Source organism: Lissotriton helveticus, chromosome 8 (assembly GCF_964261635.1).
Source record: "Lissotriton helveticus chromosome 8, aLisHel1.1, whole genome shotgun sequence".
Classification (NCBI taxonomy): domain Eukaryota; kingdom Metazoa; phylum Chordata; class Amphibia; order Caudata; family Salamandridae; genus Lissotriton; species Lissotriton helveticus.
The window spans coordinates 838,331,255-838,355,186 of NC_136069.1; the positions used below are offsets into that span (position 1 = coordinate 838,331,255).

At 41.2% G+C, this 23,932-nt stretch overlaps 1 protein-coding gene across 3 annotated transcripts in view; it reads left to right on the forward strand.

The window, feature by feature from the left end:
• Positions 1–23,932, forward strand: part of RPS6KA3 (ribosomal protein S6 kinase A3) — a 698,725-nt gene that overhangs the window by 515,226 nt on the left and 159,567 nt on the right. For all 3 annotated transcript variants that reach the window (XM_078657643.1, XM_078657644.1, XM_078657645.1), the window contains 2 exons: positions 5,189–5,347; positions 10,825–10,986. In XM_078657643.1, coding sequence (XP_078513769.1) covers positions 5,189–5,347; positions 10,825–10,986 — 321 coding nt within the window. The remainder of the gene's footprint in view (positions 1–5,188; positions 5,348–10,824; positions 10,987–23,932) is intronic.

A 23,932-nucleotide genomic window follows, 5' to 3' on the forward strand; every position in this document is an offset into this window, starting at 1 on the left:
AGGTCGAGCTTTGTTTTCTGTAATAGAAAGACTCCTGTAGTTAAAGAATTATCGAGGATTGTTATGAGTAGTGTGCCAGAGTTAGTTAAAAGCATGTTCTTGAAGATTTGTGGTGGACAGGGGTCAGAAGGGCAACCGACTAGCTTGCTTGTTTCGACAAGATCTTTAAATTCACTTTCTAATAATTGTTTGAAGGAATGCAGAGACTGGGATAGCCTACCTTTAGAGAGGATTGTTGGAAATGGGGTGGTGCTGGTGGTTTTCCATTGTTTTAAATAGGAGTCCCAACATGTTTACTTTGATTTTGTAATGATTTTACTGATTGTCAACAGATTCTTGAGAAATGGGATGAGTTCCTTCTGTGCATTTAGGTTTATGAAAGTCTGTGAGAATTTTATAAAATTCTTTATTTGCACATTTACCATTTTGAACTCTGTTGGAATATACCTTTTAATTTGTATTTATTTTTAGCTTTTGGATTGTTGATTTGTATACATTAAGTATGTGTAGGTAAAGTTTGTCTTGATTTTCATTTGTTTTGAGCCAGGTGCATTGCAGCTTTATAATTTCTTGTTTTATCTTTTTTAGTTCTGCGTGCAACCAAGGTGCTTGTTTTCTTTTGATATGATCCAGATGTTTCAACCTTTGACCTGGGTCTCAGTCAGAGCAGCTCTCCGACTTCTTGGCCTCCTGCATCCTGCTAGGGGGGGACACCAGGTGGCACATGCGGGCTCTGCAGTGGGGCCTAATGTCCCAATGGGCTCAGCACCAAGAGAACCTATCTAATTCCATCTATCAGAGGAGCCTGCAAAAAATCTGCAGTGGTAGTTGGTGGACTGAAATGGGAGAAGTGGCAGACCCTCTCACAGAACAGATGGTTGTGACGAATGCATCATTTCTGGGTTGGGGAGGCCATGTAGCAGAGGTGGAGGCTCTGATTTGCAGTGGAAACTCATCTCCACATCAACCTGATGGCGCTACGGGTGATTTGTTTGGCACTAAAGACTTTTCTCCCTTCCATCAAGGAGAAACGGTTGCAGATTTTTACAGTCATAATCACCACCATGATGTAATGCAACAGGTGGGGTGGTGTCATGGGTCCTCTGCCAGGAGGCTTTACGCCTGTTGAACTGACTAAGTCATTGGGGCATTTCCCTGGTTGTTCAGCATCTGGCAGGATTTTTAAACTTCAGGGTGAACAAACTCCGCTGGCTTTTCCTAGCAAATCACAAATAGCAACTTCATTCCGAAGTGCCACATAGTGTCTTTCAGCAATGGGGAGAACTCGCTCTCGATTCTGAATGTGTGTTGTCCAAACATTTGATCAATAGAGTTCCCAAAGCAAATCTCCCTCATAGATTCCTTTCTGATGGACTGGAGCTCGGGGGCACCTGTATTTCTTCCTGCCTCTACCTCTACTGCTTGGCCAAAGTTCTGAAAATCAGAAACGACCAGTCCCAAGTCACCCTAGTGGCTCTAGGTTGAGTCTTGTAAGTGTAGCAACCAGAATTTCTGGCATGAGCATTTCTCGTCCGGTCCAGCTACCTCTTCTGGAGTATTTCCTGTTGCTGCGGAGGGTCCTGCTCCCAAAGCTGCCCAACTGATACCTTCATTGTTAGTGGTTGAACACAGACAGTGGACTGCTTTTTACCTCCCTCCCTAGGAGGTAAATGTTGTTCTGGCAACCAATCCAACCCGTTCAAGCACAGTTGTTCTTGTTTTCCTCCCCTTCCCCTGTGCATGCGCACACATTTTGTGCTGCTCCTGAATTGATAGTGAATGCTCTAAAGCATATAAGTCCTTTGCCTCATACTTCTCTCAGTTAGAGTGATGTTCACTTAGGAGACCAATAGGCAGAAACTCTGGAAGAGGTTTGCAAAATATTGCAGAAAGATGGACACTCAAAATAAGCTTGTACCTTCTAAAACTGTCCATAGTGCCCTCCAGCTCAGCACTTTTCTCTTTTAGAGGCCATTAACCTGAGCAAGAGCTCAGCATTCACTGTCTGCTAAGAATCTTGACTGGATTGGCAGTGGGAACTCCTCACCGCACTTTTGCCCGGATTTTCCAAAGCTACCCTGGCAGGATGCAACAAAATGTCAAAGTAACAAATGGATTATCTGTTTGCCCTGTCTGAAGAAAGCAAGGTGAAATCCCTGGAACTATTGAACAGAGGCAAACCATTCTTCTCTCTTAGGGGGTCTCCATTGATAGTCGTAAGGACTGAATAGTTCTGCCCACACTCTGGGATTCTGGGGCACTTTTCCATAGTATATCTAAATCTGCCAATTTGCATACTCTCAGTTTAATTAACATGGTTTCACTCTTTTTTGTATCCATCCTTCCCGCAATAATTTTATAGAGGGAGGCTTGTCTTGACCCTTTCCCTCCTTTGAGACATTGTTGCCAGTTCCATAACGGGTACAATTGTCTTTGTGAAATTTTCTTTGGAGCTCACTCAGCCCGGTAGGTTACTGTAATCTGTTGTGAAACTGGTGCTGTAAAAAAAAAAAAAATCACATCTACTAAACTCATGCCATCTGTTCTTTATCAAGTGCAGTTTGGTTTGGGGTTTTAAGTTTTCTGCTTACTCATCACTAAGAGAAATATGTAGATGGCTTTATCTGATTAAATTACAATCATCGTGGTAAAAAGTTAAAGAAATGCAATGCCATGCGCAAGTGGTGATTAAAGAATATGTTTATGGTGTACCTTTCTATAATCAACAAACATATCTTACTCCTGTCCTTTGCTATTGTGTACCCCTCCAGAGCTGGGGCTTTATTGTTCTGCACAGTTTCCTGCAAATCTTGGGGCATTAGGATTCCTATATTTGGCTTTTTCAAATCTGGACTTTCCTGCCCAGGTGTAATTCTTGGAAGCCCTGTGTTTTTCCCCTTGAGAGCTTGACAATCTTGCAAACCTACTGGAGGTTAACCCTTTAATGTTCATTTTTCAATATCCGAGCTGTGCGCTAAATCCAGGGGAGACCAGATTCAACTCTCTTTTTTTTTTTTTTTGAGCGTGGTTACTGCTCCCCCAGGCCAGGCTTTGATGTGACTGGTGGTGGTGTCTGTGTGTTTTATTTGTAGCCCCCTCAGGCTGGAAAGGGAGGTAAGGGACATTTTAGGGTTTATGGTTGGGTAGAGGTAAAAGGAGGTGTGATTTTAGTGTTTATGGGGTGGGTTGTGGTATAGGGAGGTGTGTGTGTACATTTAGGGTTTGGGGTGAGCAGTGTAAAGGGAGGTAGGGTTAATTTCAGGATTAATGGATAGGTTGGAGATAAAGGGAGGTAAAAAGTAATTTTAGAGTTTACCCCGGTAGTGGTAAAGGTAATGTTACGGTTGTGAGGTAGTCAGTGGTAAAGGGAGGTAAGATGTATATTACAAACCTGGGAGGTTAAGTTACCTACAAAAAAATTAAGGTATATACTTACCATGCTCGGTAAAGGTTATGTGAAAATGGCATTCATTGTAAAGTTGTACAGTCCTCTCAGGAGTAGCCTGTTGGCTCTCCCCGGAAAAGTTGCGTACAGTCCCCTGTAACTGGGGTTGTTGGCCTCCATATCAGTCACATGTACGAAGAATGGTTGTGTGGGCTAGTATGTTGTGAATCGACTGATGGGTGAGGGAATCCATGGGACTCTGTGTATATACACATGGCTGACAGTCTTTTCCATACACTCCTTTCACCATGTACCCACCGTTAAACCCCTCTCCGCACTGTTGTACGTCGTAGGGTAGGGTAGGGTAGGGTAGGGGAGGTAGCCAACCCATTCCCCTTTCTTAGCCCGTTTACACAGCTGCTTCTCCTTGGGCTGGGGCCATCATAGGAATGGCCTGCAGACAGACAAGAGGCCAGTACGCTGTACCCAAATTAGCCCATGCTGCTATTAACCCCTTCGGCGCTGATGACAAAGCCAGCTCGTCATCAGCGTTACCTGCGCTGCGCGGATGACGAGCTGGCTTTGTCACGATCAAGCCATTTTTTAAATTCCCGCGCACAGCGGGAAAACGCGGTAGGGGTTAATATGGAATCAGGACGTTTGTAAATTTAGCTAGCAACAAGAAGAACCATGCTCTTTTGTGGTTGAGGTAGTATTTGAACTTATGAAAATAGCAGCCTTTCTAGTTGGACCTGACAGTCTTCATTAGCCAACAGGTGATTATAAATTATACACACATTTCCCCTAGCCAGTACTTGTATCGCATTGTTGACCACAAACTGATGAGGCTTGTTAATCTTCGTTGCGCAGAAATGCTAGTGTTGAATCGTGCATGCATGAAAGAATAATTTGATTGCATGGCTGTTGTTTCACTTAATATTTTTCAACAGCCAAAGCAACAGTTTGGGGTAATTTGTTTGGAAATGGAGCCTGTTGATTAGTAATACAAGCACTACTGGATAAAATGCAATTCCTTCAATAGTAGGCATCGTCATCAAGCACAATTTTACCTATACTGAAAACAGTTAGCACCAGGGATTTGATCAGAGGTCCTCTTTCTAGTTCTCCAGGGATTAACCTTAATGGTATTCCCCATACCAGTAAAAGAAGTATTGACACACCTGTAAGATAAATTGTCTGTTGGTTGAACCATCCACAAATCCTACTGCACCCGAGCTTGCTACTTACTACAGCAGGCCAGGCGACACACACTTCGGTGGCTTGGCCCCTGCACTGCACCTGTTCGTTCTGTTATGTGAAGGCTCACACGAACAGCAAATGGGTGGTTGTACTTTACTGGGTAAACTCGGTTCAAATTGGCTTGCTGACTGAATGGCGGCACTCCTTTCATGCATTGGATTAAGGATTTATGCCAGGAGTACGAGGCCCTCGTATTAAAGTGCTTCCAATTTTTTTTATAGCACACGATGAATTATCACACTGAATCTGATTTCATTTGATTACCCCCAGTGTGCTTGTTGTTTCTGTAAACTGTTCCTGAAATCGAGGTCTGGAGTACTTCCTATGTTAGATTTGCATGTTTATAAAAATTCTGTTACTTTTAAGAGTTCTTCGATGTATTCACCTTCTAACAAACAGCATGTACTGTTTGAGCAGAACTGTCATCATTTGAAGGGAAGGAATGGGCTTCTGCAGTTATGTTTCTTGAACTTGAAATGCATTTACCTGAAATACTCCAGCATTAAGCATTTGTTTCAGCCAATAATCTGGTTACTTTTTCAGGTGTATGACGATGGAAAGTATGTGTACGTTGTAACAGAACTCATGAAAGGAGGAGAGCTTCTAGACAAAATTCTTAGGCAGAAGTTTTTCTCTGAACGAGAAGCCAGTGCTGTTCTTCACACAATAACAAAAACTGTACAATATCTGCATGCACAAGGAGTAAGTATCCATTGATGGGGATGTCTTCTACAAATGTACTGGGTAGTGCTTTTTGTGTTGTCAGAAAACATTCTGAAAATGCGGTATTTCTCAATAGAACATTTTACTGTGACCATACGGATTGTTGCATTAAACTCTTGCAAATGTAGAGGAAGCAAACAATGCTTATTCCATCGTCAAATGCATATTTAACTCCTACAGATTGATAATTCATTTAAGCAAAATACCATTAACAGGATGCACTTCAATGTAAGTTAACCTTTCAGTATTAGTGATCAGTGGTGTTGGAGTGCAGTAGTTGTTGATGTGCTAGTTAGCCTTTTTATTTGTAAAAGTAATTTTCATTTATGCCAAAACTTTTTTCAGTTTATTTATGAAGGGCAAGTATTTAGATATGTTGATGCTTTTTTGAACTATATGTTCCAGAATTCGTTTTGAGGCTTTTCAGTCTTTAAATATGCCTACATAACATAATTTGTTTCAAAATAGGCGGTGCACAGTTTGTTTCTGGGAAAATATCTGTGTGAATTAAAGTTGTTAAAATAGCATACTCTCCTGGGTAGTTGATTACAAATAGGACATTTTGAGGAGGTTGATATAACAAAGTGTGTCCACTTCTGTTGCTAAACATTGTACAAAAAATTCTGTTTTCCTGGTTCAAGGGTCCTACTATATTTGTGTTGGGCTTTAAACCCGGTCTTTCTCCAGCCCACTAAGAAATATAGGTAGTGAAGATTGCTAAATCCTTTTCCATTTGAATATGGTTTGAGCCATGGGGAGAATATTGATAGTTAAGTAATCTAGCCACGGTTTTGCCGGTGGTCAAACCCAAATTGGTATTGAGATTAAATAACATATAGTTAAACGTATCCTGTTGTTTTAGGTTTATATGTTTATTTGAAGATAGCTTTGCTGCCTCTTGAACATATACTATCTAGCTGGTGGCTGGCATGGGCAAAAAGGTCAGCCCCTGTTAGCCAGGGTTTATTGTACTTGTCTTTTGATCAAAGTGCAACACCCACAGGTTATCCACCTCTTCTGAGGACTGCTTTACAGTCTATGTAAAGTATGTGCATCTACAGCTACACATTCCTCGAATGGAATAGGTTACTCACCCAGTAAGCATCTGTTTGTGGCATGTAGTGCTGTAGATTTACATGCGCCCACCCTCCTCCCCAGACACGTGTCGCTATTGCAGTTTACTTCTTATACACACGAACATCTCTTTACTTTCACTTTACACTCCATTCTCACCCGCCTGCAGGAAAATAATCTTACAATGGAGCCGGTGCCCAAACGCATTATCACCAAGAAAAGGAGTCACAATCTCGTGACTTGAAAGACTTCTTTGAAGAAATAAAACTTGCACACATCCATACTGAATACTAGATAGCAGGAGTATGCAAAGCATTGGAATCTACCGCACTACATGCTGCAAACAGATGCTTACAGGGTAGGTAACCTATTCCTACTCAGGGAGGTGACCTACCAGTCTTCACTTAGATTGGTTAAGCTCCAAATTGTATAGCATATATTTCCATGGACCCATTTAGTTTTGAAGCAGTTTAATTCTTGTACCAACTTGCAGTGTGTGCGAGTTGCAAGTTGGGTACATTTCAATACATGTGTCCTATTATACGCGATTTTAGGTGGATGGGGTTGTGTTGAGTGAACTGACATGAAACTCATACCGATGGGTAGTGACTTATAAATGGAGCTAGGCCCACCCTTAACCCTACTAGGAATGTGGGAAGACATTGAATGTAAGAAAATGTTGGGTGTTATGGGTCTCGTGCTAGCAAGGAGGGCTACTAATATACATTGTGGTACTGCACAAATGCTTAGCTTGGATGAATTGCAGCATGGGATGGATTGGTATACGGGCATTTGAAGAGGCAGTATACGAGGGTCTGAGATACCCAAGCAAATCGAAGATGATCTGGGCCACTACGAAGGATGGGTGGAGGAAGCTACCAGAGAAAATGACACATTAAATCTAGCTTTATTTCCATCTGTGATCACGCTGTTGTGTTTGTAGAGGTGAATATTGAAAATTATGTTGTAAATAAATAGGCTACAGGGTTTGAGATTATTTCACTTTTTAGATATGACTTTTTATATTCACGAGGCATCTAGTGGACATGTTAAAGTTGGCGAAATTAAATAGTGTTTTCTACAGTTTAGTATATGGCTAAAATGAAAAGAAATTTGAAGAAAAATAGAGGGGCAGTTTAAAAAAATAATAATTGGGGGACATTTGCCTTTCGTAAACATCTGATGGATATTTCTTGTTGCAGATTCCTCATCTTGTGAATATTTCCCCAGGCCTCAGACCGGATCTGGAAATTTCAAAGGAGTACTCCGCTGCTCCAGTAGATAGCGTGCTGCTGTGCACCATCATCATTTCACTCCATAAGTTAGTCTCATATAAGTGACACCCGTACACACTAACATTAGTTCCTTTCTTTCTGCGCCTTCAGACATGGATCAGGATCTACTACGTGTTTTTTGTTTTTCAAAATTCTTACAATCATGTACAAGGGTAAATGTCACCCCCAAAAAAACTGGGTTCAGGCAGTGCGTGGACTAATGCAAACAGATGTCTATCATACTCCCTCACTAAGTACGCTTTACAGTGCCTAGGGTTGGAGCGCAACTCCTAAGCCTGTGACTATTGTGCTCAAATGAATCTGAAGGCTGGACCGGACTGTGTATTGGAGTTCCTAGAACTGCTTTTTTCTCTGAAATGCATTCCACCTAGAGTGGATCTTGGGACTCCTTTATGCCTTCTAGCCACTGGCTCTACTGCCTGAGGATTAGGAACTACTGGGCCCAAGTCATCTTAATGGCCCTGTAACGGGCCAGGAGATTGGGGTTCCCAGAACTTCTGCGTTTAAGCGTCTGCCCTCCCTTTAAACTGCTGCTTCAGCAGAATCTTCTTTTGCAGCAGATGGACAGGGTGCTGCGCTCAGTTTGTTCTTGCTCCTGAATTAGTTGGTCATTTTGGCAGTGAGGCATCCCTCTATGAAATAGGTGTACATCTGTCATTGCGAGTAATTTGTGGCTTGGTGAAGCACTCTCCAAATTGACCCACTGCAAGACAAGGTGTTTGACGTTTTATTTGGTTTTGTCACTGGCCCAGCAGGGACGTGCTTTTGGCACTCTTAAAGGCTATTTGTGATCCCTTTTGGCTTTTTTGCAGTTGCCGGCCAGACGCCTTTGTTTAAATCACCTCTTGTGATGAGATTTGTAATGGGTTTGTAACATCTATTTCCACCAGCACCCTTTATAATGCCACAGAGGGACTTTAATTTAGTACTTAGTGTTCTGATGTGCATGCCTTTTGAGCGGCTGCACAGTGTCCCTTGAGACTTCTGACATTGACAACTGTCTTTCTCATTCCCATAAAGATGATTATGCCTGTGAGCAAGCTTCAGGCTCTTTCTGTCAACCCACCTTGTACAACATTCTTCCCAGATAAGTTAGTGTTGAGAACTCTTGCTTCCTTTCTCCCTAAAGTGGTAACTCCTTTTCATGTTGGGCAGACTTTCACCTTTCCTGCATTTTTTTACCCTATCAAGGAGGAAGAGAGAATCCAGAGATTCGACCGCAAGAGGGCACTAAGCTTTTATAGAAATCACACCAAAGAACATCGAGTGGATGATCAGCTCTCGGTGGAGTTCCCTGGTTCAAGGCTGTACAAAAAATAGACTTATCACCCTCCTGATGGATTGTTCTCTGCATAAAGATCTGCTGTGTGGCTCTAGATGGCTTGCAGGCTCATTCTTTAGAGACAAAGCTTCTACTAATGCGCTGGCATATGGAATGCCCATCCCAGATATTTGTCAGGTGGCTACGATGCAATCAGTACACACATTCACAAAGCATTACTGCCTCTACAATCTGGTCTTTTGAGAGGGGCATTTGGCTTTCTCGGTCTTGTAGGGCTTTTCGTTCTAAGTAGCTCACAGACCCACCGTCTGTTATAGTGTCTATGGACAAGGTGAGCAATCTGGTTAGAATTATCCATCAAAGGAACAAGTTACAGTAACTATCTTTCTAGTGCAAACTCTATCTAACCGCAGATTCCTCACTGACCCTCCTGTCTCTCCATTCTGTGAATTGGACTCTTTTCCATCTAAAAAGGTCCAAATTGAGAGATCAGTATACTGGTTATGCCAGTTTGCTGATAGGCTCTATGTCTGAATGTGAGGACAGCCTAAGAAACCAACTGACGTCAGGGCATATGGATGGAGCTTATATGCAGCTCAGCTAGTGCCTTCTGGAGCATAATGATATTGGCGCGTAGCAGCACAACTCCACCGAACGGCATGCAGGAGTCCTGCTTTAAATTTTCCGATTTCAGTCTTGCGCCTTGGGAGTATTCAAAGCATGACGAATCTGAGGTTAGAAAATAGTACCCGCCAGAAAGCCAAATGCAAGTACCTTGTTTGCTAAGCATTGTTTTGTAAAGTTTATAAAAGGGAATAAGCATAATGACTTACAGCCATTGGGTGGACACAACAGTTTGGAGATTCATATAGATATTGCTTTTCCTGTGTCCTCAGACTAGAATGGAAGTTGCCAATGTGGCCACTCTTAATGTCTTTGTTTTAAAAGACCGGATTAGTAATTACAGAGAGCCTGTAAATTGTGAAGCAGCTTTATAAAAAAAAGGATAATTAGTTACACTGCAGAGGCTTACAATAGTGTGGAACTTTATGCATGTATGTGAGGAAGTAGCCCTGTTATCTCTGCAGTAGTACCTTTGTATATTGGTCTCTGTAAATAGGCAGCTTCATGTGTAGTGGTCTGCATGTGCAAGGATACTTGTTTTTGTGCTGGTTTGTTAGCCTGGGTATCAGAAGTTGTTGGGGTGTGTGCATGAATGTCTGTTGGTATGCTCAATGAACATTCCAAGTGTTCCCAGACTGAACAAGGAAGGAAGACAGGGTGGAAAGGGGGCAGAGAAGGAAAGCCCTTACAGCAGTTGCAATATCTGCATCTGTGGTTACTTTGTTCCTTCATGTTGTATCGTTGTATGTTCAGTATGATAATATGGCAATTGGCGCTTTATCAAAGTAATTTAAATAAATACACAAGGCAAACTAGTTGACTTTGTAAACACCTGTTTTACTTAACTAGCCAAATGGTACCCGCAATGCCATAGAATATCAGAACTTTCCAACAGTTGTAAAAGCTCTGAAACGTGCTGAAAACAGGTTTTCTACATTTTGTGAACATCCACAGTGTTTAGTCTGTGGTGCTCGATTTAGGGGTTCAGCATTATATAAATGCAAAGACTAGAAAATAGTGACTTCAGGTAGACAATAATATACCAGGATTACTAAGGTGGGGTACCTACTAAGTATTGTATTTAGCCTCCTAAAATCCTATTGACAATACATATTGCCTTTTAATGTTGAACTAAATGTGCACTTTGTAATCTCGTTCCTTTTTTTCCCCTTTTTTATTAGGTTGTACACAGGGATTTGAAGCCCAGCAACATTCTATACGTGGATGAGTCTGGAAATCCAGAGTCCATTAGAATATGTGATTTTGGGTTTGCAAAGCAACTCCGAGCAGAGAATGGTCTTCTAATGACTCCATGTTATACAGCGAACTTTGTTGCACCTGAGGTTATTTTAACACTTTACTATTCATATTTTAGTTTCAATGTATATTACATTATGAACAGTATACCTTGTGTGTTGCATGTTTTATCTTTCTCCAAATGCTCTTAAAAACCATAGACCCCCATGCTACGTTGCCACTTGGGTTTAAATTTCTTAATCTGACATAATCATAATATTCTTCTATCCCATCCATGGCGGAAGGATTGGAAAATTGAGATTGAGAAGAAAGAGTATGCAGATTATGCTTCCATCCTACATGTTTCTGTGTAAACCCTATCCTTCAGCAAATCCTTGAAGTGCTGATTTAGAGAAATATTTAAAAGTCCTTTCGTATCTTTTGCATTGCCACAGCAATGTCATTCATTCCCAGACTCATTTTTGCTGCCCTGGTTTGAATGCTCTAAGGTCCACTCACTTTATCATTCTTTTAAGGTCAATAAAATGTGCACCATTCAGTATAGTAATAAAACAAGTTATCAGAAAATGCAATATGTAACATAAAATTAGTGTTATTTTTTTTTTTGGGGGGGGGGGGGGTATTCTCTGCCCAAATAATTGTCAGGTGAGTCATGAAGTTTGAGACTGTCCCAAAACCTCAAAGAAACACAGCTGTCATACTCCAGCGACAAATATAATAGGTCTAGCTAGAAAACCTATCCTTTCTTCACTTTAGCAGAGCAAGTGCATTTATAAGAACCTCTGAACTCTGCAGCCCAGTGAAGCCAGTTGGGCTTTTCGTTTATGCTTTTACATATTGCCATTCTAACTGATGGTTTTAGATGTTGTACCTCCGCAAACATATGTCTGTTGCAGAGTATGACTGACCGCAATGCAGTGGATATTTAAAGTGGAGTGTATCCTTTTTTTTTTTTTTAAATAAGCCCCCTAAAGAGAGACACTTATTTGTTTAATGGGATAAATAGGACAACCCTTCCAGGAGCACAGTGAAACAGCAGTAAGCAATAGAAACCAAGCCTTGGAAAATCCAGTTAGTCTCATTTGCTGCTGTTGGCATTACCAATACTTTTAAAATTGTTCCCGCTTTAACAAAGCCATTAGCAGTGGCTGGCGATCTCATTTTCGATTACGTTGCTTATAGACCCAATTTGGAAGCCATCTTGGCAGTATAGGAAATATTAGGCCATCTTGGAGTGTTATATTCTACTTTCTAGGTGGTTGCCATGTTGGGTGTATTATCAGAGGGACTACAGAAGGATGATTGGAGGGTTGGAAGTGGGGAGAGTCGGGGAGAGGAGAAAAGAAAAGAAAGCCTGTTCGAAAATTAGACCAAAATGGAACAGGCCATGCACTTTTATGAATTGCTAAATCACAAATGATAGGAGAAATCGAATAGTTCCTCCACAACAACAGTAGAAGGATACAATGATCCAGTCAAAAACCAAGGAAAAGCAAAAAAGCTGCGAAGGGCACACCCAGTAGTATGGAGGAAACTTCATCAACTCAGGAATATGGATTGAAATGGACAAGCAATTCTTTCAATCTTGAGCAAGGTTCTGCCCCAAAGCCCACTCTTCACAGTATTGTATACAATGTTGTGTACAACATAGCCAAAGATGTCTGTAGGTAAGACTGCAAGAACCGGGTCCGTTTTGAAATGGTTGCATTTCATTAGCAATTCACCATAGGTATGCAGTACCCAGAATGTAACTAATAGTTTGATTGTTTTGCTCTTAATTTAAAATGTTTTAAGCCAATCTGTTTTCTGAAAACAGAAAGATTTGTATTACATTTCCTGAAATTCAACAATACATTTTCATTCTAACAACACACCGCAGAAGACTAAAGTTAATCTTTCTGGCCAAAATATAGATGAAGAATTTCAAACTTTGGTCTCCAGTGCCTTATCCGTGCCATATTTTCATGATCTCCATGTATAATAAACCTAAATAGACCTCATTTACCCAGCTGTTATGCAGAGCAGCTGGTCTATATCCTTGCCTCATGGCCCATAAGTTGGAGAGGCCTTTCTTAACGTGTTGTACATTTTCAGAGAACATGGTGAGAAAAGTATAGATCCTGCAAAATAGAAATGTGCTGAACCTATCCTGGATGTTTGAAAATGGGCATCCCACAGTATTTCAGTCTGATTTTGAACGCGTTCCTCCCTGACCGAGCTGTAACATGTAGATAGCTGATAACAGACTTGTATACTGTAGTTAAAGGCATTAGCCTGATCACAGATAGACAGCAACAAAGGATTTTGGAATACCTGAATTTCAGTGGGGATTCACAATGCCCAGGACACAGACTCCACTATTGTTTTTCTTTTCCCATCATCCAGTTTGGACGTGTCTATAACAACCTGATAAAATTGCACATCAAAAGGTATTTCAACACCCAAAGACGTTGAATCCGAAAAATGACTGCTGTATGAGCATATTTACCGGCATCAACCAAGAAAGAATTATGCTAAAGCGTGTGCAGCCAGGTTGTATGAGAAGGACTTGTTTGGATGTATGGTATGGAAAATACTCCTTTAAAATGTTGCCCCACTTCCAATAGCAAGTTCCAGTGGTCAGACAGAGTCTGTAGCCTCTGCCTACAGAGAGTCTGCTAAAGAAGCACCTGTTTGGCATACAGTGCCTACCTTTGCAAAATGACAATTCACAACGCTGAAAAGACAGAAAGTGAGCACACTATGAAGTCGTCACCACCACAACTCCACGAGGTCCCCAGTGGTTCAAAATATTTATATTCAGTGAAAATGTTGTGGCCAACAGACATTATGGTTCTTCAGCACACCCTGTAAAACCTACACCCATATCTAAGACAAAACCTCCAATTTCAGGCCTTATCCCTGAAGACTGATCGCTAAACCCCTGGCCTCTGACAACTGCCGTCAAGCATGCTGAGGATAATCACCTCGGGGATCTTCCATCATGCTTTAATTAAGGAACCAGCTCATAAGAAAGCTTAACCTACTCAGTCTGTGCCAACTGTTCTCCTTGATGCTGCTCAGCACTAAAACCAACACTCCACTCTGGAAGAGTCTTGACACTGAAATGACTCAGACCAACCCTTTAAACCAAAATCTGCTTCCAAACTCACAAGGCCATGGACTCATAGTACAGATGCACTCTTGACCGGGCTGGAAGTGATGACCCTCAAACACAAAAAACAGATGTAGGACATCGTACTATTTACGTTGATCATCACACAGGCTATCCTATTGCTGGGCCTCCAAAACCCTCACAGCCTTTGCACAATAAAGTAGGCTTACCTTTGAAGAAGCCTTTCAGTGTCCTCAAAAAAGTACTCCCTATTCCTAAGAGGTAGTAGACCACTGTGAAACACCACCTCTCCTATTACCTCCACCATCTCGGCATTCGCATTCAGATTTGAGATACCTTATCAGATGAACCCCCTTTCAAGATCCAACGACAGCAATGCAGAAAGATGATGTATGACCAGATAAAAGGGTGACCGCCCAAGTAGAGCTATACCAGTAAAGACCTCTTCACCAGACAACACTTAGCACATAGTAATAGTGAGGGCTGCACAACATAATGTTGTCTTATTACAAATAGAGTTTGATTTCCTTTTTGGAACACTCTTTAAGACCAAGAGCACCAGTCAGTAATTGCCTGTACTGACGACTATGCTCAAGACAATAACTTTCATGACCCTGTCAAAGTAAGGATGGTTATATCATGGGTAGAGAAAATATTCAAACTGGCACCATAGGATCCTTTATTCTTCCCATGACCGGTGCCTTCAGACTCACTTGCCCTCCCCATAGCCAGGACAAGTGCTTTCATGCAGGGCACAGGAGATACCTTTTGGAGAGCAATGGATGCTCCTCATAAGTAGGTAGGGATCGGGCTGCAAATTCAGTGGCACTGCTAGTCCAGTACTTTATACACTAGTGAAAGTCGATGGAAAATTGGTTAGCTCCTCTGCCTGAAACTCGTAGGAAGAGAGCACAAAACATTGTGCAGTACGGCAAGTTTAATTTTAATGCCATTTTTAAGTGTGCCTAGGACATTGCAGATAGAGCCTACAGGCAGGTAAACACCATTGCCGTCATCTGTTGTGGATTTCTGAATTTTGTCTAGAAGTACATCAACACCGCATAGGTTTCCATTTCAGTGGTGTTCGTCTGCTTGGATCATATGCTACAAAAGATTAAGAAAGGTAGATACGATGAAGTCCATGGGTGTCCTTCAGAACCATCAGCAAGTGTTCTTTTCAGTGGCATCAGAAATGCACTACACAAAAAAGGTTTAGCAAATAATGAATGAGGCTAAGAGTATAATCCGTTCCTTGAAAGAAAATTATTACTGGACTAAGAACCCCCATCCACAATTCGTGGCATGCTTCATACTAGGAGTCTGTACATATTTGGAATAGTCTCAACTTCTCTTGGGAGCTCATATATTGATAGCATATAGTCATATAGATCCATAATAAAAAAATTGAAATAATTTAATAGGTCACACTAGACCAATTCATTCAGGGTGCTTCGGATTATGTTAATAGTATACAAACAGGAATATCAATCACTCACATTGCGTTGTTTCAGACCATTTCTAATCCACCATAACTGATGTATGCAGTGTGCATAATGTAGGGGTATTATAACACTCAGTACATAGGACATGAGATTTCAGAAAAATTCTCGATGGAAAAAGAGAGTTCATGTCAATGTAACACATCAGTACATTAATAACACTCACAAAATAGCAACCAGAGACCCAAAGGGCATGTATATACCTGTGAGTATCACTACAAACGCACACAGCTGGATAGTCAAAGCCTAGTGCAGAACATTGATTCTAACTGACCCGACTCGGGGGGAATAATTGCCCCGTAGGTTGAAGGACGACCCAACTTCCTATATACTTTAGTAGGTAAGGAATAAAAACAAATTGGTAATAGTCAGAAAATGGTGCATCCATTGTGTTTCAATATCAAGGCACTGGGTTGTGGCCCTCTGTAACTTAATTTGTCAAGGAAGAAATGCTGTAAAAACACCTATTGATCTCCAGCCCCTGCATGTTGTATTGCCTTGGGGAAAAGTCCCATCTTTTAGGCACTGTGAAGTGCAGAGTGTGGCATCTCCCGAATGCCGCTACCAGGTGAGCATTGGGCCGGACGTCTGATGTTGTGACATGGCTTTGTGTACAGACATTCCATATCTGCAAACAGGGTCTTATATCCCCAATCCATAAATGTTTAAGACCTACAGTTGGTGTATAGTGAGAGTACTACAAACGACATAAAATAGAAACTGTTTTATATTTTCTGTCCTGAGTTAAATTAGCTTAAAAGTGTGTGTGTGTGTGTGTGTATATATGTGTATGTGTTTGTGTGTGTGGGTGTATATGTATATGCTGAGGGCTCATCCTTCCATTTAGAATTGTACTTTATGCCATAATAGACTGCTCCATGTGTCATATATAAATTTATATATTAAGGCTCTTAATCAACAGCCAAGTAAGCACTTGCAATTTATATTATTATAATTCTCTTGGTATATGGCTACTGATATATAGAAATGTTTATAAATGTGTGTACTTTACAGTTTGAAAATTTAAATGTTCCTAATAGTCCTATGTATTTATGATTTACCTGCACTTGTGCTTCTGTCTTTGTACTTTCTTGTTTTATCTAATTTTACTTTTCCACTTTTTGTTGTCAAATGCTGAATTTAAGAAATATAGTACATTAAAGAAATATGTAAATACATTCAAAAATTGCCTTTCCCTTAAAGAAACTAGAGTAAAAAGTACTTTACTGTGATTAGTGCAAAGCATGGCATAGTTTATGAAATGTCAAAGAAAAAATTGTAAAGTACACAGTTATTTATTAATAACACTTGGACCAAGGATTAACAATATGTGGTCTAGTTGTTTTTTGTATATAAAGAAGTTGAAAGAAAAAAAAAAGAAAATTATGCTATGGGCACTTCAAAAACAGAAGATCTGGATGGCAAGACTCTATGGTCCTGTAGAAGGCTAATGCCTAAATGCGTGGGCTGTCCCTTTAGGACTGAAAATTGAGCCCTGTGTTGCCGCTTATTTTTTTACCGCATTGAGGATAGAAAGAAGGAATTATGGACACATGTATATATGTTTGTGTGTGTGTGTGTGTGTGTGTGTATATATATATATATATATATATATGTGTATATATATATATATATATATATATATATATATATATATATATATATATATATATATATATATATATATATATATTACAAACTCGCTCAAAACTGGAGGGCGCTTCCACAAAATCCTGAACGCCGCTGCAGCAAGGAACACGAGACCCAGAAGTTCAGGTGAGAAGATTCTTTAATCGGCACCTTCGTCAAACATAACGTTTCGGCCTCCGAAAGGCCTTGGTCACATGACACACAGAGAGCGCGATCAGAATTTAAAGTGCTAGTGCTGTAAATCCACAACATTTCATTGGACACCGCTTAGTCTTCAAGAATGCTATCGAAGACAGACTGAAACACCATTGTAAATCACAGGATAATCCCAAATGAATATCATTAATTTGCCAAAGTGACTTGTGCGTTTTCATTGTGAAACATAAATGTCCATATCCTGAAATGATTTTAAGATATAATGAACTGTTACTTGGAATCGCAAAAATGCATTTAACTGGATAATCCACATTGCGATAAAAACCCCAAGAACAGAAAACACTGTTGATACACTTGCTATGATTAATTTCACATGAATCAATTAAAACATTGATTACTGTATAAATACAATAAGACAAGTGAAAAAATTAATTAATCAACTGTTCAAAAACATAAGGGCAAGTGTACCCCAAAAAGATCACATACGCAGTGTCCAACTACTCGTATGCAAATTTAAATAACGAAACAGTGAATGTGTGAACATATATATCAAAAATTATATATATGTGTGTATTAAAATTGATTTCACAGTTATTACATAGGCTGATCCCAACCTATGCAAAGATGTTATTTGTTAGCTTTCCTTCCAGAACCAAATGTTTACATAGGCCAGCTAGAATCTTCAATGCTGCCTACAGAGCATTTATGTATCACAAGTGCAACAAATCTATAAGGGAGATAACATTTTGACCAACAATCAGGCACACTAAGATGTTTACAGAAATAGAGTGTTAGATCAAACATCACTGCTTCTGTGTGTCATTCGTTTTTAAAGACACGTGTACAGATCTTCAGTCGAATTTAATCCCCAAGGGGATTTGCTGTTCAACTCAATGATGTATTTAGTCTCTAGCGCTCTGAGGATGCCCCCTCTATCTCCACCTCTTCTCAGGGGACCTACTGCATCAATTGCAAAGTACCTAAGGAGTGCACTGTTGTTGTTGTGACTCTCCTTAAAGTGCCTAGCAACTGGGTACGTGGCATCGTTCGTGTTGATGGCTCTGATGTGCTGGAGCACCCTCTTGTGGACCTGCAGTTTAGTGCTCCCCACATATCGCAGGCCACATGGGCACTCCAGCACATATACCACGTACTCACTTTTGCAAGTTAGCTGCTTCAAGATTTTACGGGGCGTGTCTGAGAACGGAATGGTGTATTCAGTTTTGCTCACACCATGCAAACAAGCTTTGCAGCTGGAGCATTTCCTGAAGCCCTTACTCCCTGACAGCCAATTTTTCGGCAGTATTACCTCAGGACTGGATTTTACTAATGCATCTGTAAAGAATGTGCCTTCCTGTAAGTGATAGCAGGTTTCCTCGGCATATGTTCTCCAATCACCGGATCAAATCTTATAAGATCCCAGTGTTTGTTGACAATTTTTCTTAGGGCCCCATGCTGCCTATTGTAGGTCCAAATTAATCTGGTGGGTTGTTTATCGACATCGATGGTAGGTTTCAGGGTTTTCTTGTGAATAAGGGCAGTATCTCTGGATATAGCATTTGCTTTGATTATAGCAGCATTAATAATGCTATCACTATATCCCCTGGCCAGGAACCTGTGATTACTAGCCTCTTGAACCAGTTTGCATTGATTTTCTGTACTGCAAACCCACCTCATTCTGAGCATTTCCCCGTAGGGGATGCTCCTAATCAGGTGGGGAGGATGATGACTCTTAGCATGCAGTACAGTATTGCCTGCAGTAGGCTTCCTGTACATAGTTGTTTCCAACTGACCATCATTCACTTCAATTGTGACATCAAGAAAGTGGGCTTTGCTGTGACTTACTTCCGAGGTGAAAGCCAAATTGTAATTGTTACAATTCAGTTTCTCGATGAACTGGATAGCTTCTGTCTCTGTTCCCTGCCAAATTAAAAAAACATCATCGATGTATCTATACCATCGTATGATATTTTTCATGCAGACGTCATGGTGTTCACCAAAGAGGACCTGTCTCTCCCAGTAGCCCATGTGCAGACAGGCATAACTGGGAGAAAAACAGGCCCCCATGGCGACACCCCTCACTTGTTGGTAATGTTGTTTGTGGAACATAAAGTAATTATTGTGAAGACAGAAACTAATCATAGAAACAAGCATTTTGTTATGTTCTGACAGTCTATATATATATATATATATATATATGTCACATCAGGATCCCAGCGGTGCAACCTTCACAGGGAGCTGCGCAGTATCGGGAAACAGACTCCGCAGACAAGGCTTGTTGCTTAATGATGTTTATTTAGTGCATCAAATATCCAAATGACGTGTTTCAGCCGCCAGACATGCGGCCTTGATCACACAGCGCTTGCAATGATGGAAGGGTGCAATATATACAGTGTTACAAGCGGCAGTATTTTTTCTATGTTCATTGAAGTGATTTAACAGGTTTGCAACGTGTGGTAAAGAAACATGTGTGACATCACAGGTTTACTGCACACATTTTACTACAGTGCGCCCAAACATAGTAAAGAGACTAGAAGTACTGGGCACATGGTTCAAAGCCAGTGATGGCCACAAGCAAGATGTGCTAGTCGACGAGGCTCCTAGGAATCTACTATCCCCATGTGTAAAGATAAGTAAGAATGTTGCCAGCTTCCTGTGTTCGAGCATGAGACTACGAGTGAATGCCTGTCTCCACCGAGACTTCGCTAAATGTATTAAAGAAGCGAGGTAAATGAATAAACGGCGGCTGTTATGCCAATGAAAATGTTAAATGCGACTTATGTTCACAAGTGTGAGTCTGTCGACGGCTGAGGCAATCTCTGTGAAATGGCGCGATATATAATAGAAGTATGCAATTCACGTAGAGGTGCGACTTCTAGTTATAAAGAAACTGAGCTAGGTGTATCAGATGGCGCCTGGTGTGTGTAGTTCAGTGCATGATGTAAAGTAAAAAATAGCACATTACTAACGTTGCAAGCCAAAGAAACTAACTGCATGAATGCTGCTTGCCACTGAATTTGAAAGTAGTGATTGTGAGGGAAGGTGTAACAGTGGTTACGTGAGCCTTATGAGCGTGCATATACAAGGTGAGGTAGGCGTGAAGGTGCTCAATGCGCGAATATACAGTGAGTGTAATAGATGTGCTGCCTACCTCACAGGCATTAGAGCAGATCATGAATGCCTAGTGAGTGAACTAAAACAAAAGAAATAGCGACCTAATTATGAGCAGTCTACCCATACTAACAAAAGTATTGCTGGTGAGCCACTCTGATGCCACACTAAACAAGTGCATTGAGGCTGTGTGTATACCACCTAAAGCATAAGATGCGCGATGCCTGACAGGAATACAGAGATACGCATGTCCTATCACAATATTCACAAATGTGCTAGTAGTGAGTAGGCTATCAGTCCACAAATGGCAAACAAATAACGGTATAAATACTCAGTGGTGACTCATAGCTCTGGCCTAATTCAAATGACGCAAACCATAATGCATATCCATGTGGATACAATACAGTGAGGAAACTAAGTACAAACATAGCTATCGACAGTTACAGTAGAAAATATATATGTACAATATGTACAATACTGATGCAAATAGAAACCAGAAGGAGAAAGCAACAATGAATGGTAGTGTCATGTGTACGTGTAATCTCAGCTGTGTGGTGCGCGATGTTCGTGTCAGGCATCTGCTCTGGGTTATAGGAAGTGATGTAAATCCTCCGTGGTGTTGAGACCTGCACGTGCCTTGGTGTTGAATTGTAAAATATATCTACTCTCCAACTGTCTCAAGAGCCTTTCCCTGTTGCCACCCTGCTTAAGTGGGAGAACACAATCAGTGACAGAATATTGCAGGTGCTCTAGGTTATTGTTGTGCACCTCCTTAAAGTGCCTTGCTACAGGGTAAGCTGGGTCATTATTCACGATAGCCCTGAGGTATTGGAGTATGCGGAGGTGGACCTGGAGCTTAGTGTTCCCAATGTAGCGTAGTCCACATTTGCACTCAAGCATATAGACAGCAAATTCTATCCTGCATGTCAATCTGTGTTTAATAGTAAGTGGAGTGTGCCTGATGGCCGACTCAACCCTGGTCAAATTCTTGCCAAACTTACACGCTCTGCATCTCAGACATTTGACACTTGACTTGTTTCTGACCAGAGCATCTCTCCTGGAGAACGCTCTCCTGTATGTGATGTCTGTTTTTTGTGCTAACAAACTCCCCATTGTGGGGTCAGATTTTATAATTCCCCAATGTTTATTGATCATTGATCTGATGGTTCTCTCCTCAGTGTTGTGTGATGATCAATCTGGGGGTGACCACACCACTGGGCTCTAAGAGAATAGTGGTAGCACTGGAAATCTCAACTGCTGTTGGACCCACTAATAGCTCGTCTCTAGGTATGGCATTAGCTCGGTCTATGGTTTTGCGTATGACTGCTGTGGAATAACCGCGTGCCTTAAATCTTTTGGTTGCTTCCACCTGGCAAACAAGGAGATCATCACGTGTGCTGCAGATTCTGGCCAAGCGCAACATCTCCCCATATGGAATGCTCGTGATTAGGTGTCTAGGGAGGAAGCTAGAGGCGTGTAAAGTGGAATTTCCTGCAGTGGTCTTGCTGTGGAGTTTGGTCTGGAGAGTGCAATTGGTGATATACAAACTGACATCTAGGAATTCAGTAGAGGTGGCGCTGATACTGCCATTAAGTTCCAGATTGAGATAGTTATTATTGATCTCTCCAATGAAACTCTCTGCACTGCTCACATCCCCTCGCCAAATCACAAAGACGTCGTATATGTACCTCAGCCACGTCACTATGTTGGTACTGTAGACTTCCAGGTGTTTGACCATGAGAACCCGCTCCTCCCACCAGCATACATGTAAACATGCGTAGCTGGGTGAGAAGCAGGCTCCCATGGCCACACCTCTTAGTTGCTGGTAAGTCTTTTTATTAAACATAAAGAAATTGTGTCAAGCACCAGTCAATGAGGAACAGAATGAGTTCATTGTGTCTATGGCAGTAAATAGGTCTTTTGCTGAGGAAATATTTGCAGACCGCCAGTCCATCTGAGTGCTGAATGCTGGTGTACGGCGATGTGATGTCCATTGAAATTAACAGATAGTTCTCATGCCCGGGGACATCTGTGACCTTGAGCAGGAAATTGCGGGTGTCCCTTAGATAGGATGTGTGGCTCGTCACCAAATCCTGCATAAAGAAGTCCACATACTTGGAGATATTCTCACAGATACTTTTTTTTGGGCGAGATGATAGGCCGACCTGGGATAGGGGTCACATTTCTGTGCACCTTTGGCAGAAAATACAAAATTGGTAGAACCAGTGACTCAATGTTGAGGAAAGCACACTTCCTCACTTAATTGTCCTTGTGTTCTGAAGTCATTAAGATGGCGCTTGAGGTCTTTATTGCTGCTGGCTATTTCTTTTTGACTGGAGATTTTGTAGCAAGTGATATCGTTGAGGTGCCTGTTGGCCTACTCCAGATAGAGATGACGTGGCCAAAGCACAATGTTCCCTCCCTTATCCGCTTTGTTAATGATGACTTTATTATTTTGTAACTTTTTCATCAGCTCCTTGTACCTCCGATTGCGTTTGCCAATTGTTCTGGATTGCCTCTTAGTTTTCAGGTGCAATGCCCTTAGTTTTATATATATATATATATATATATATATAACTATTTCACTGAGAAAACCAAATGGTTATAGGGACTTTATAGTTAGGCTCAGATTTAACTTGTACAAAACCATAGAAATTCAGCATTTATAGTTACCTGAACTAACTATAACTTGTGCCCCGCAATGCACAGGGTCAGTGACAGCACTGTTGGCATCTCAAATTACATCACTGGTGACCTCATCAAGTATATGGGTGTTAAACATGTATACTAACCTACTACAAAAGTTAAATTAGTATGCTAGGTGCACTACTATTGAGTGATACTACTTCTAACATACATTATTTGAGCGGCTACATTATGTGAGTGACTGTGTGGTTTGTATCACTGTTTGTGTAGGTGTGTGAGTAGCTGTGGGGGTGAGTGAGATGCTGTGTGAGTGGGTGTATGGATGAATGAGCGGCAGTGTGAGTGGCTCTATGGGTGGATACGTGGGTGTTCAGTGACTGTATGGATGAGTGAGTGGGAGTCGGAATGGTGGTATCAGTGAGTGGGTTTCTGAATGGCTTTATGAGTGAGTGGGTATGTAAATAGCTGTATGGATGAGTGAGGGTGTGTTTGGTTAAATGAGTTAGTGCGTGAGTGCCTGTATTGGAGAGTAAGTGTCTGGACCTACTTAGGATTAGTGGCAGTATGCGAATTACATCGCTCATAGGACCATAAACCTCCTTACTACCTATATATACTTTTTTTAAATTGTATTATCTCCCTGCAGTTCCATTAATAAAGGGATACCTAGATCTGCAGGAGGAGTTTTAATCTTTATACCCCATGCCCATATTCTTCTAAGCGCTCCCTGAAACACAGTCGAGCCCACCCCGACCTTTAGGAAGCATGACCCTACTAGAGTGTGTGAGGGTTACATTACAAAAAGGAATTACTTCCTTCCCCATGACTGAGTGGTTGATACCCGATAGGCTTCTT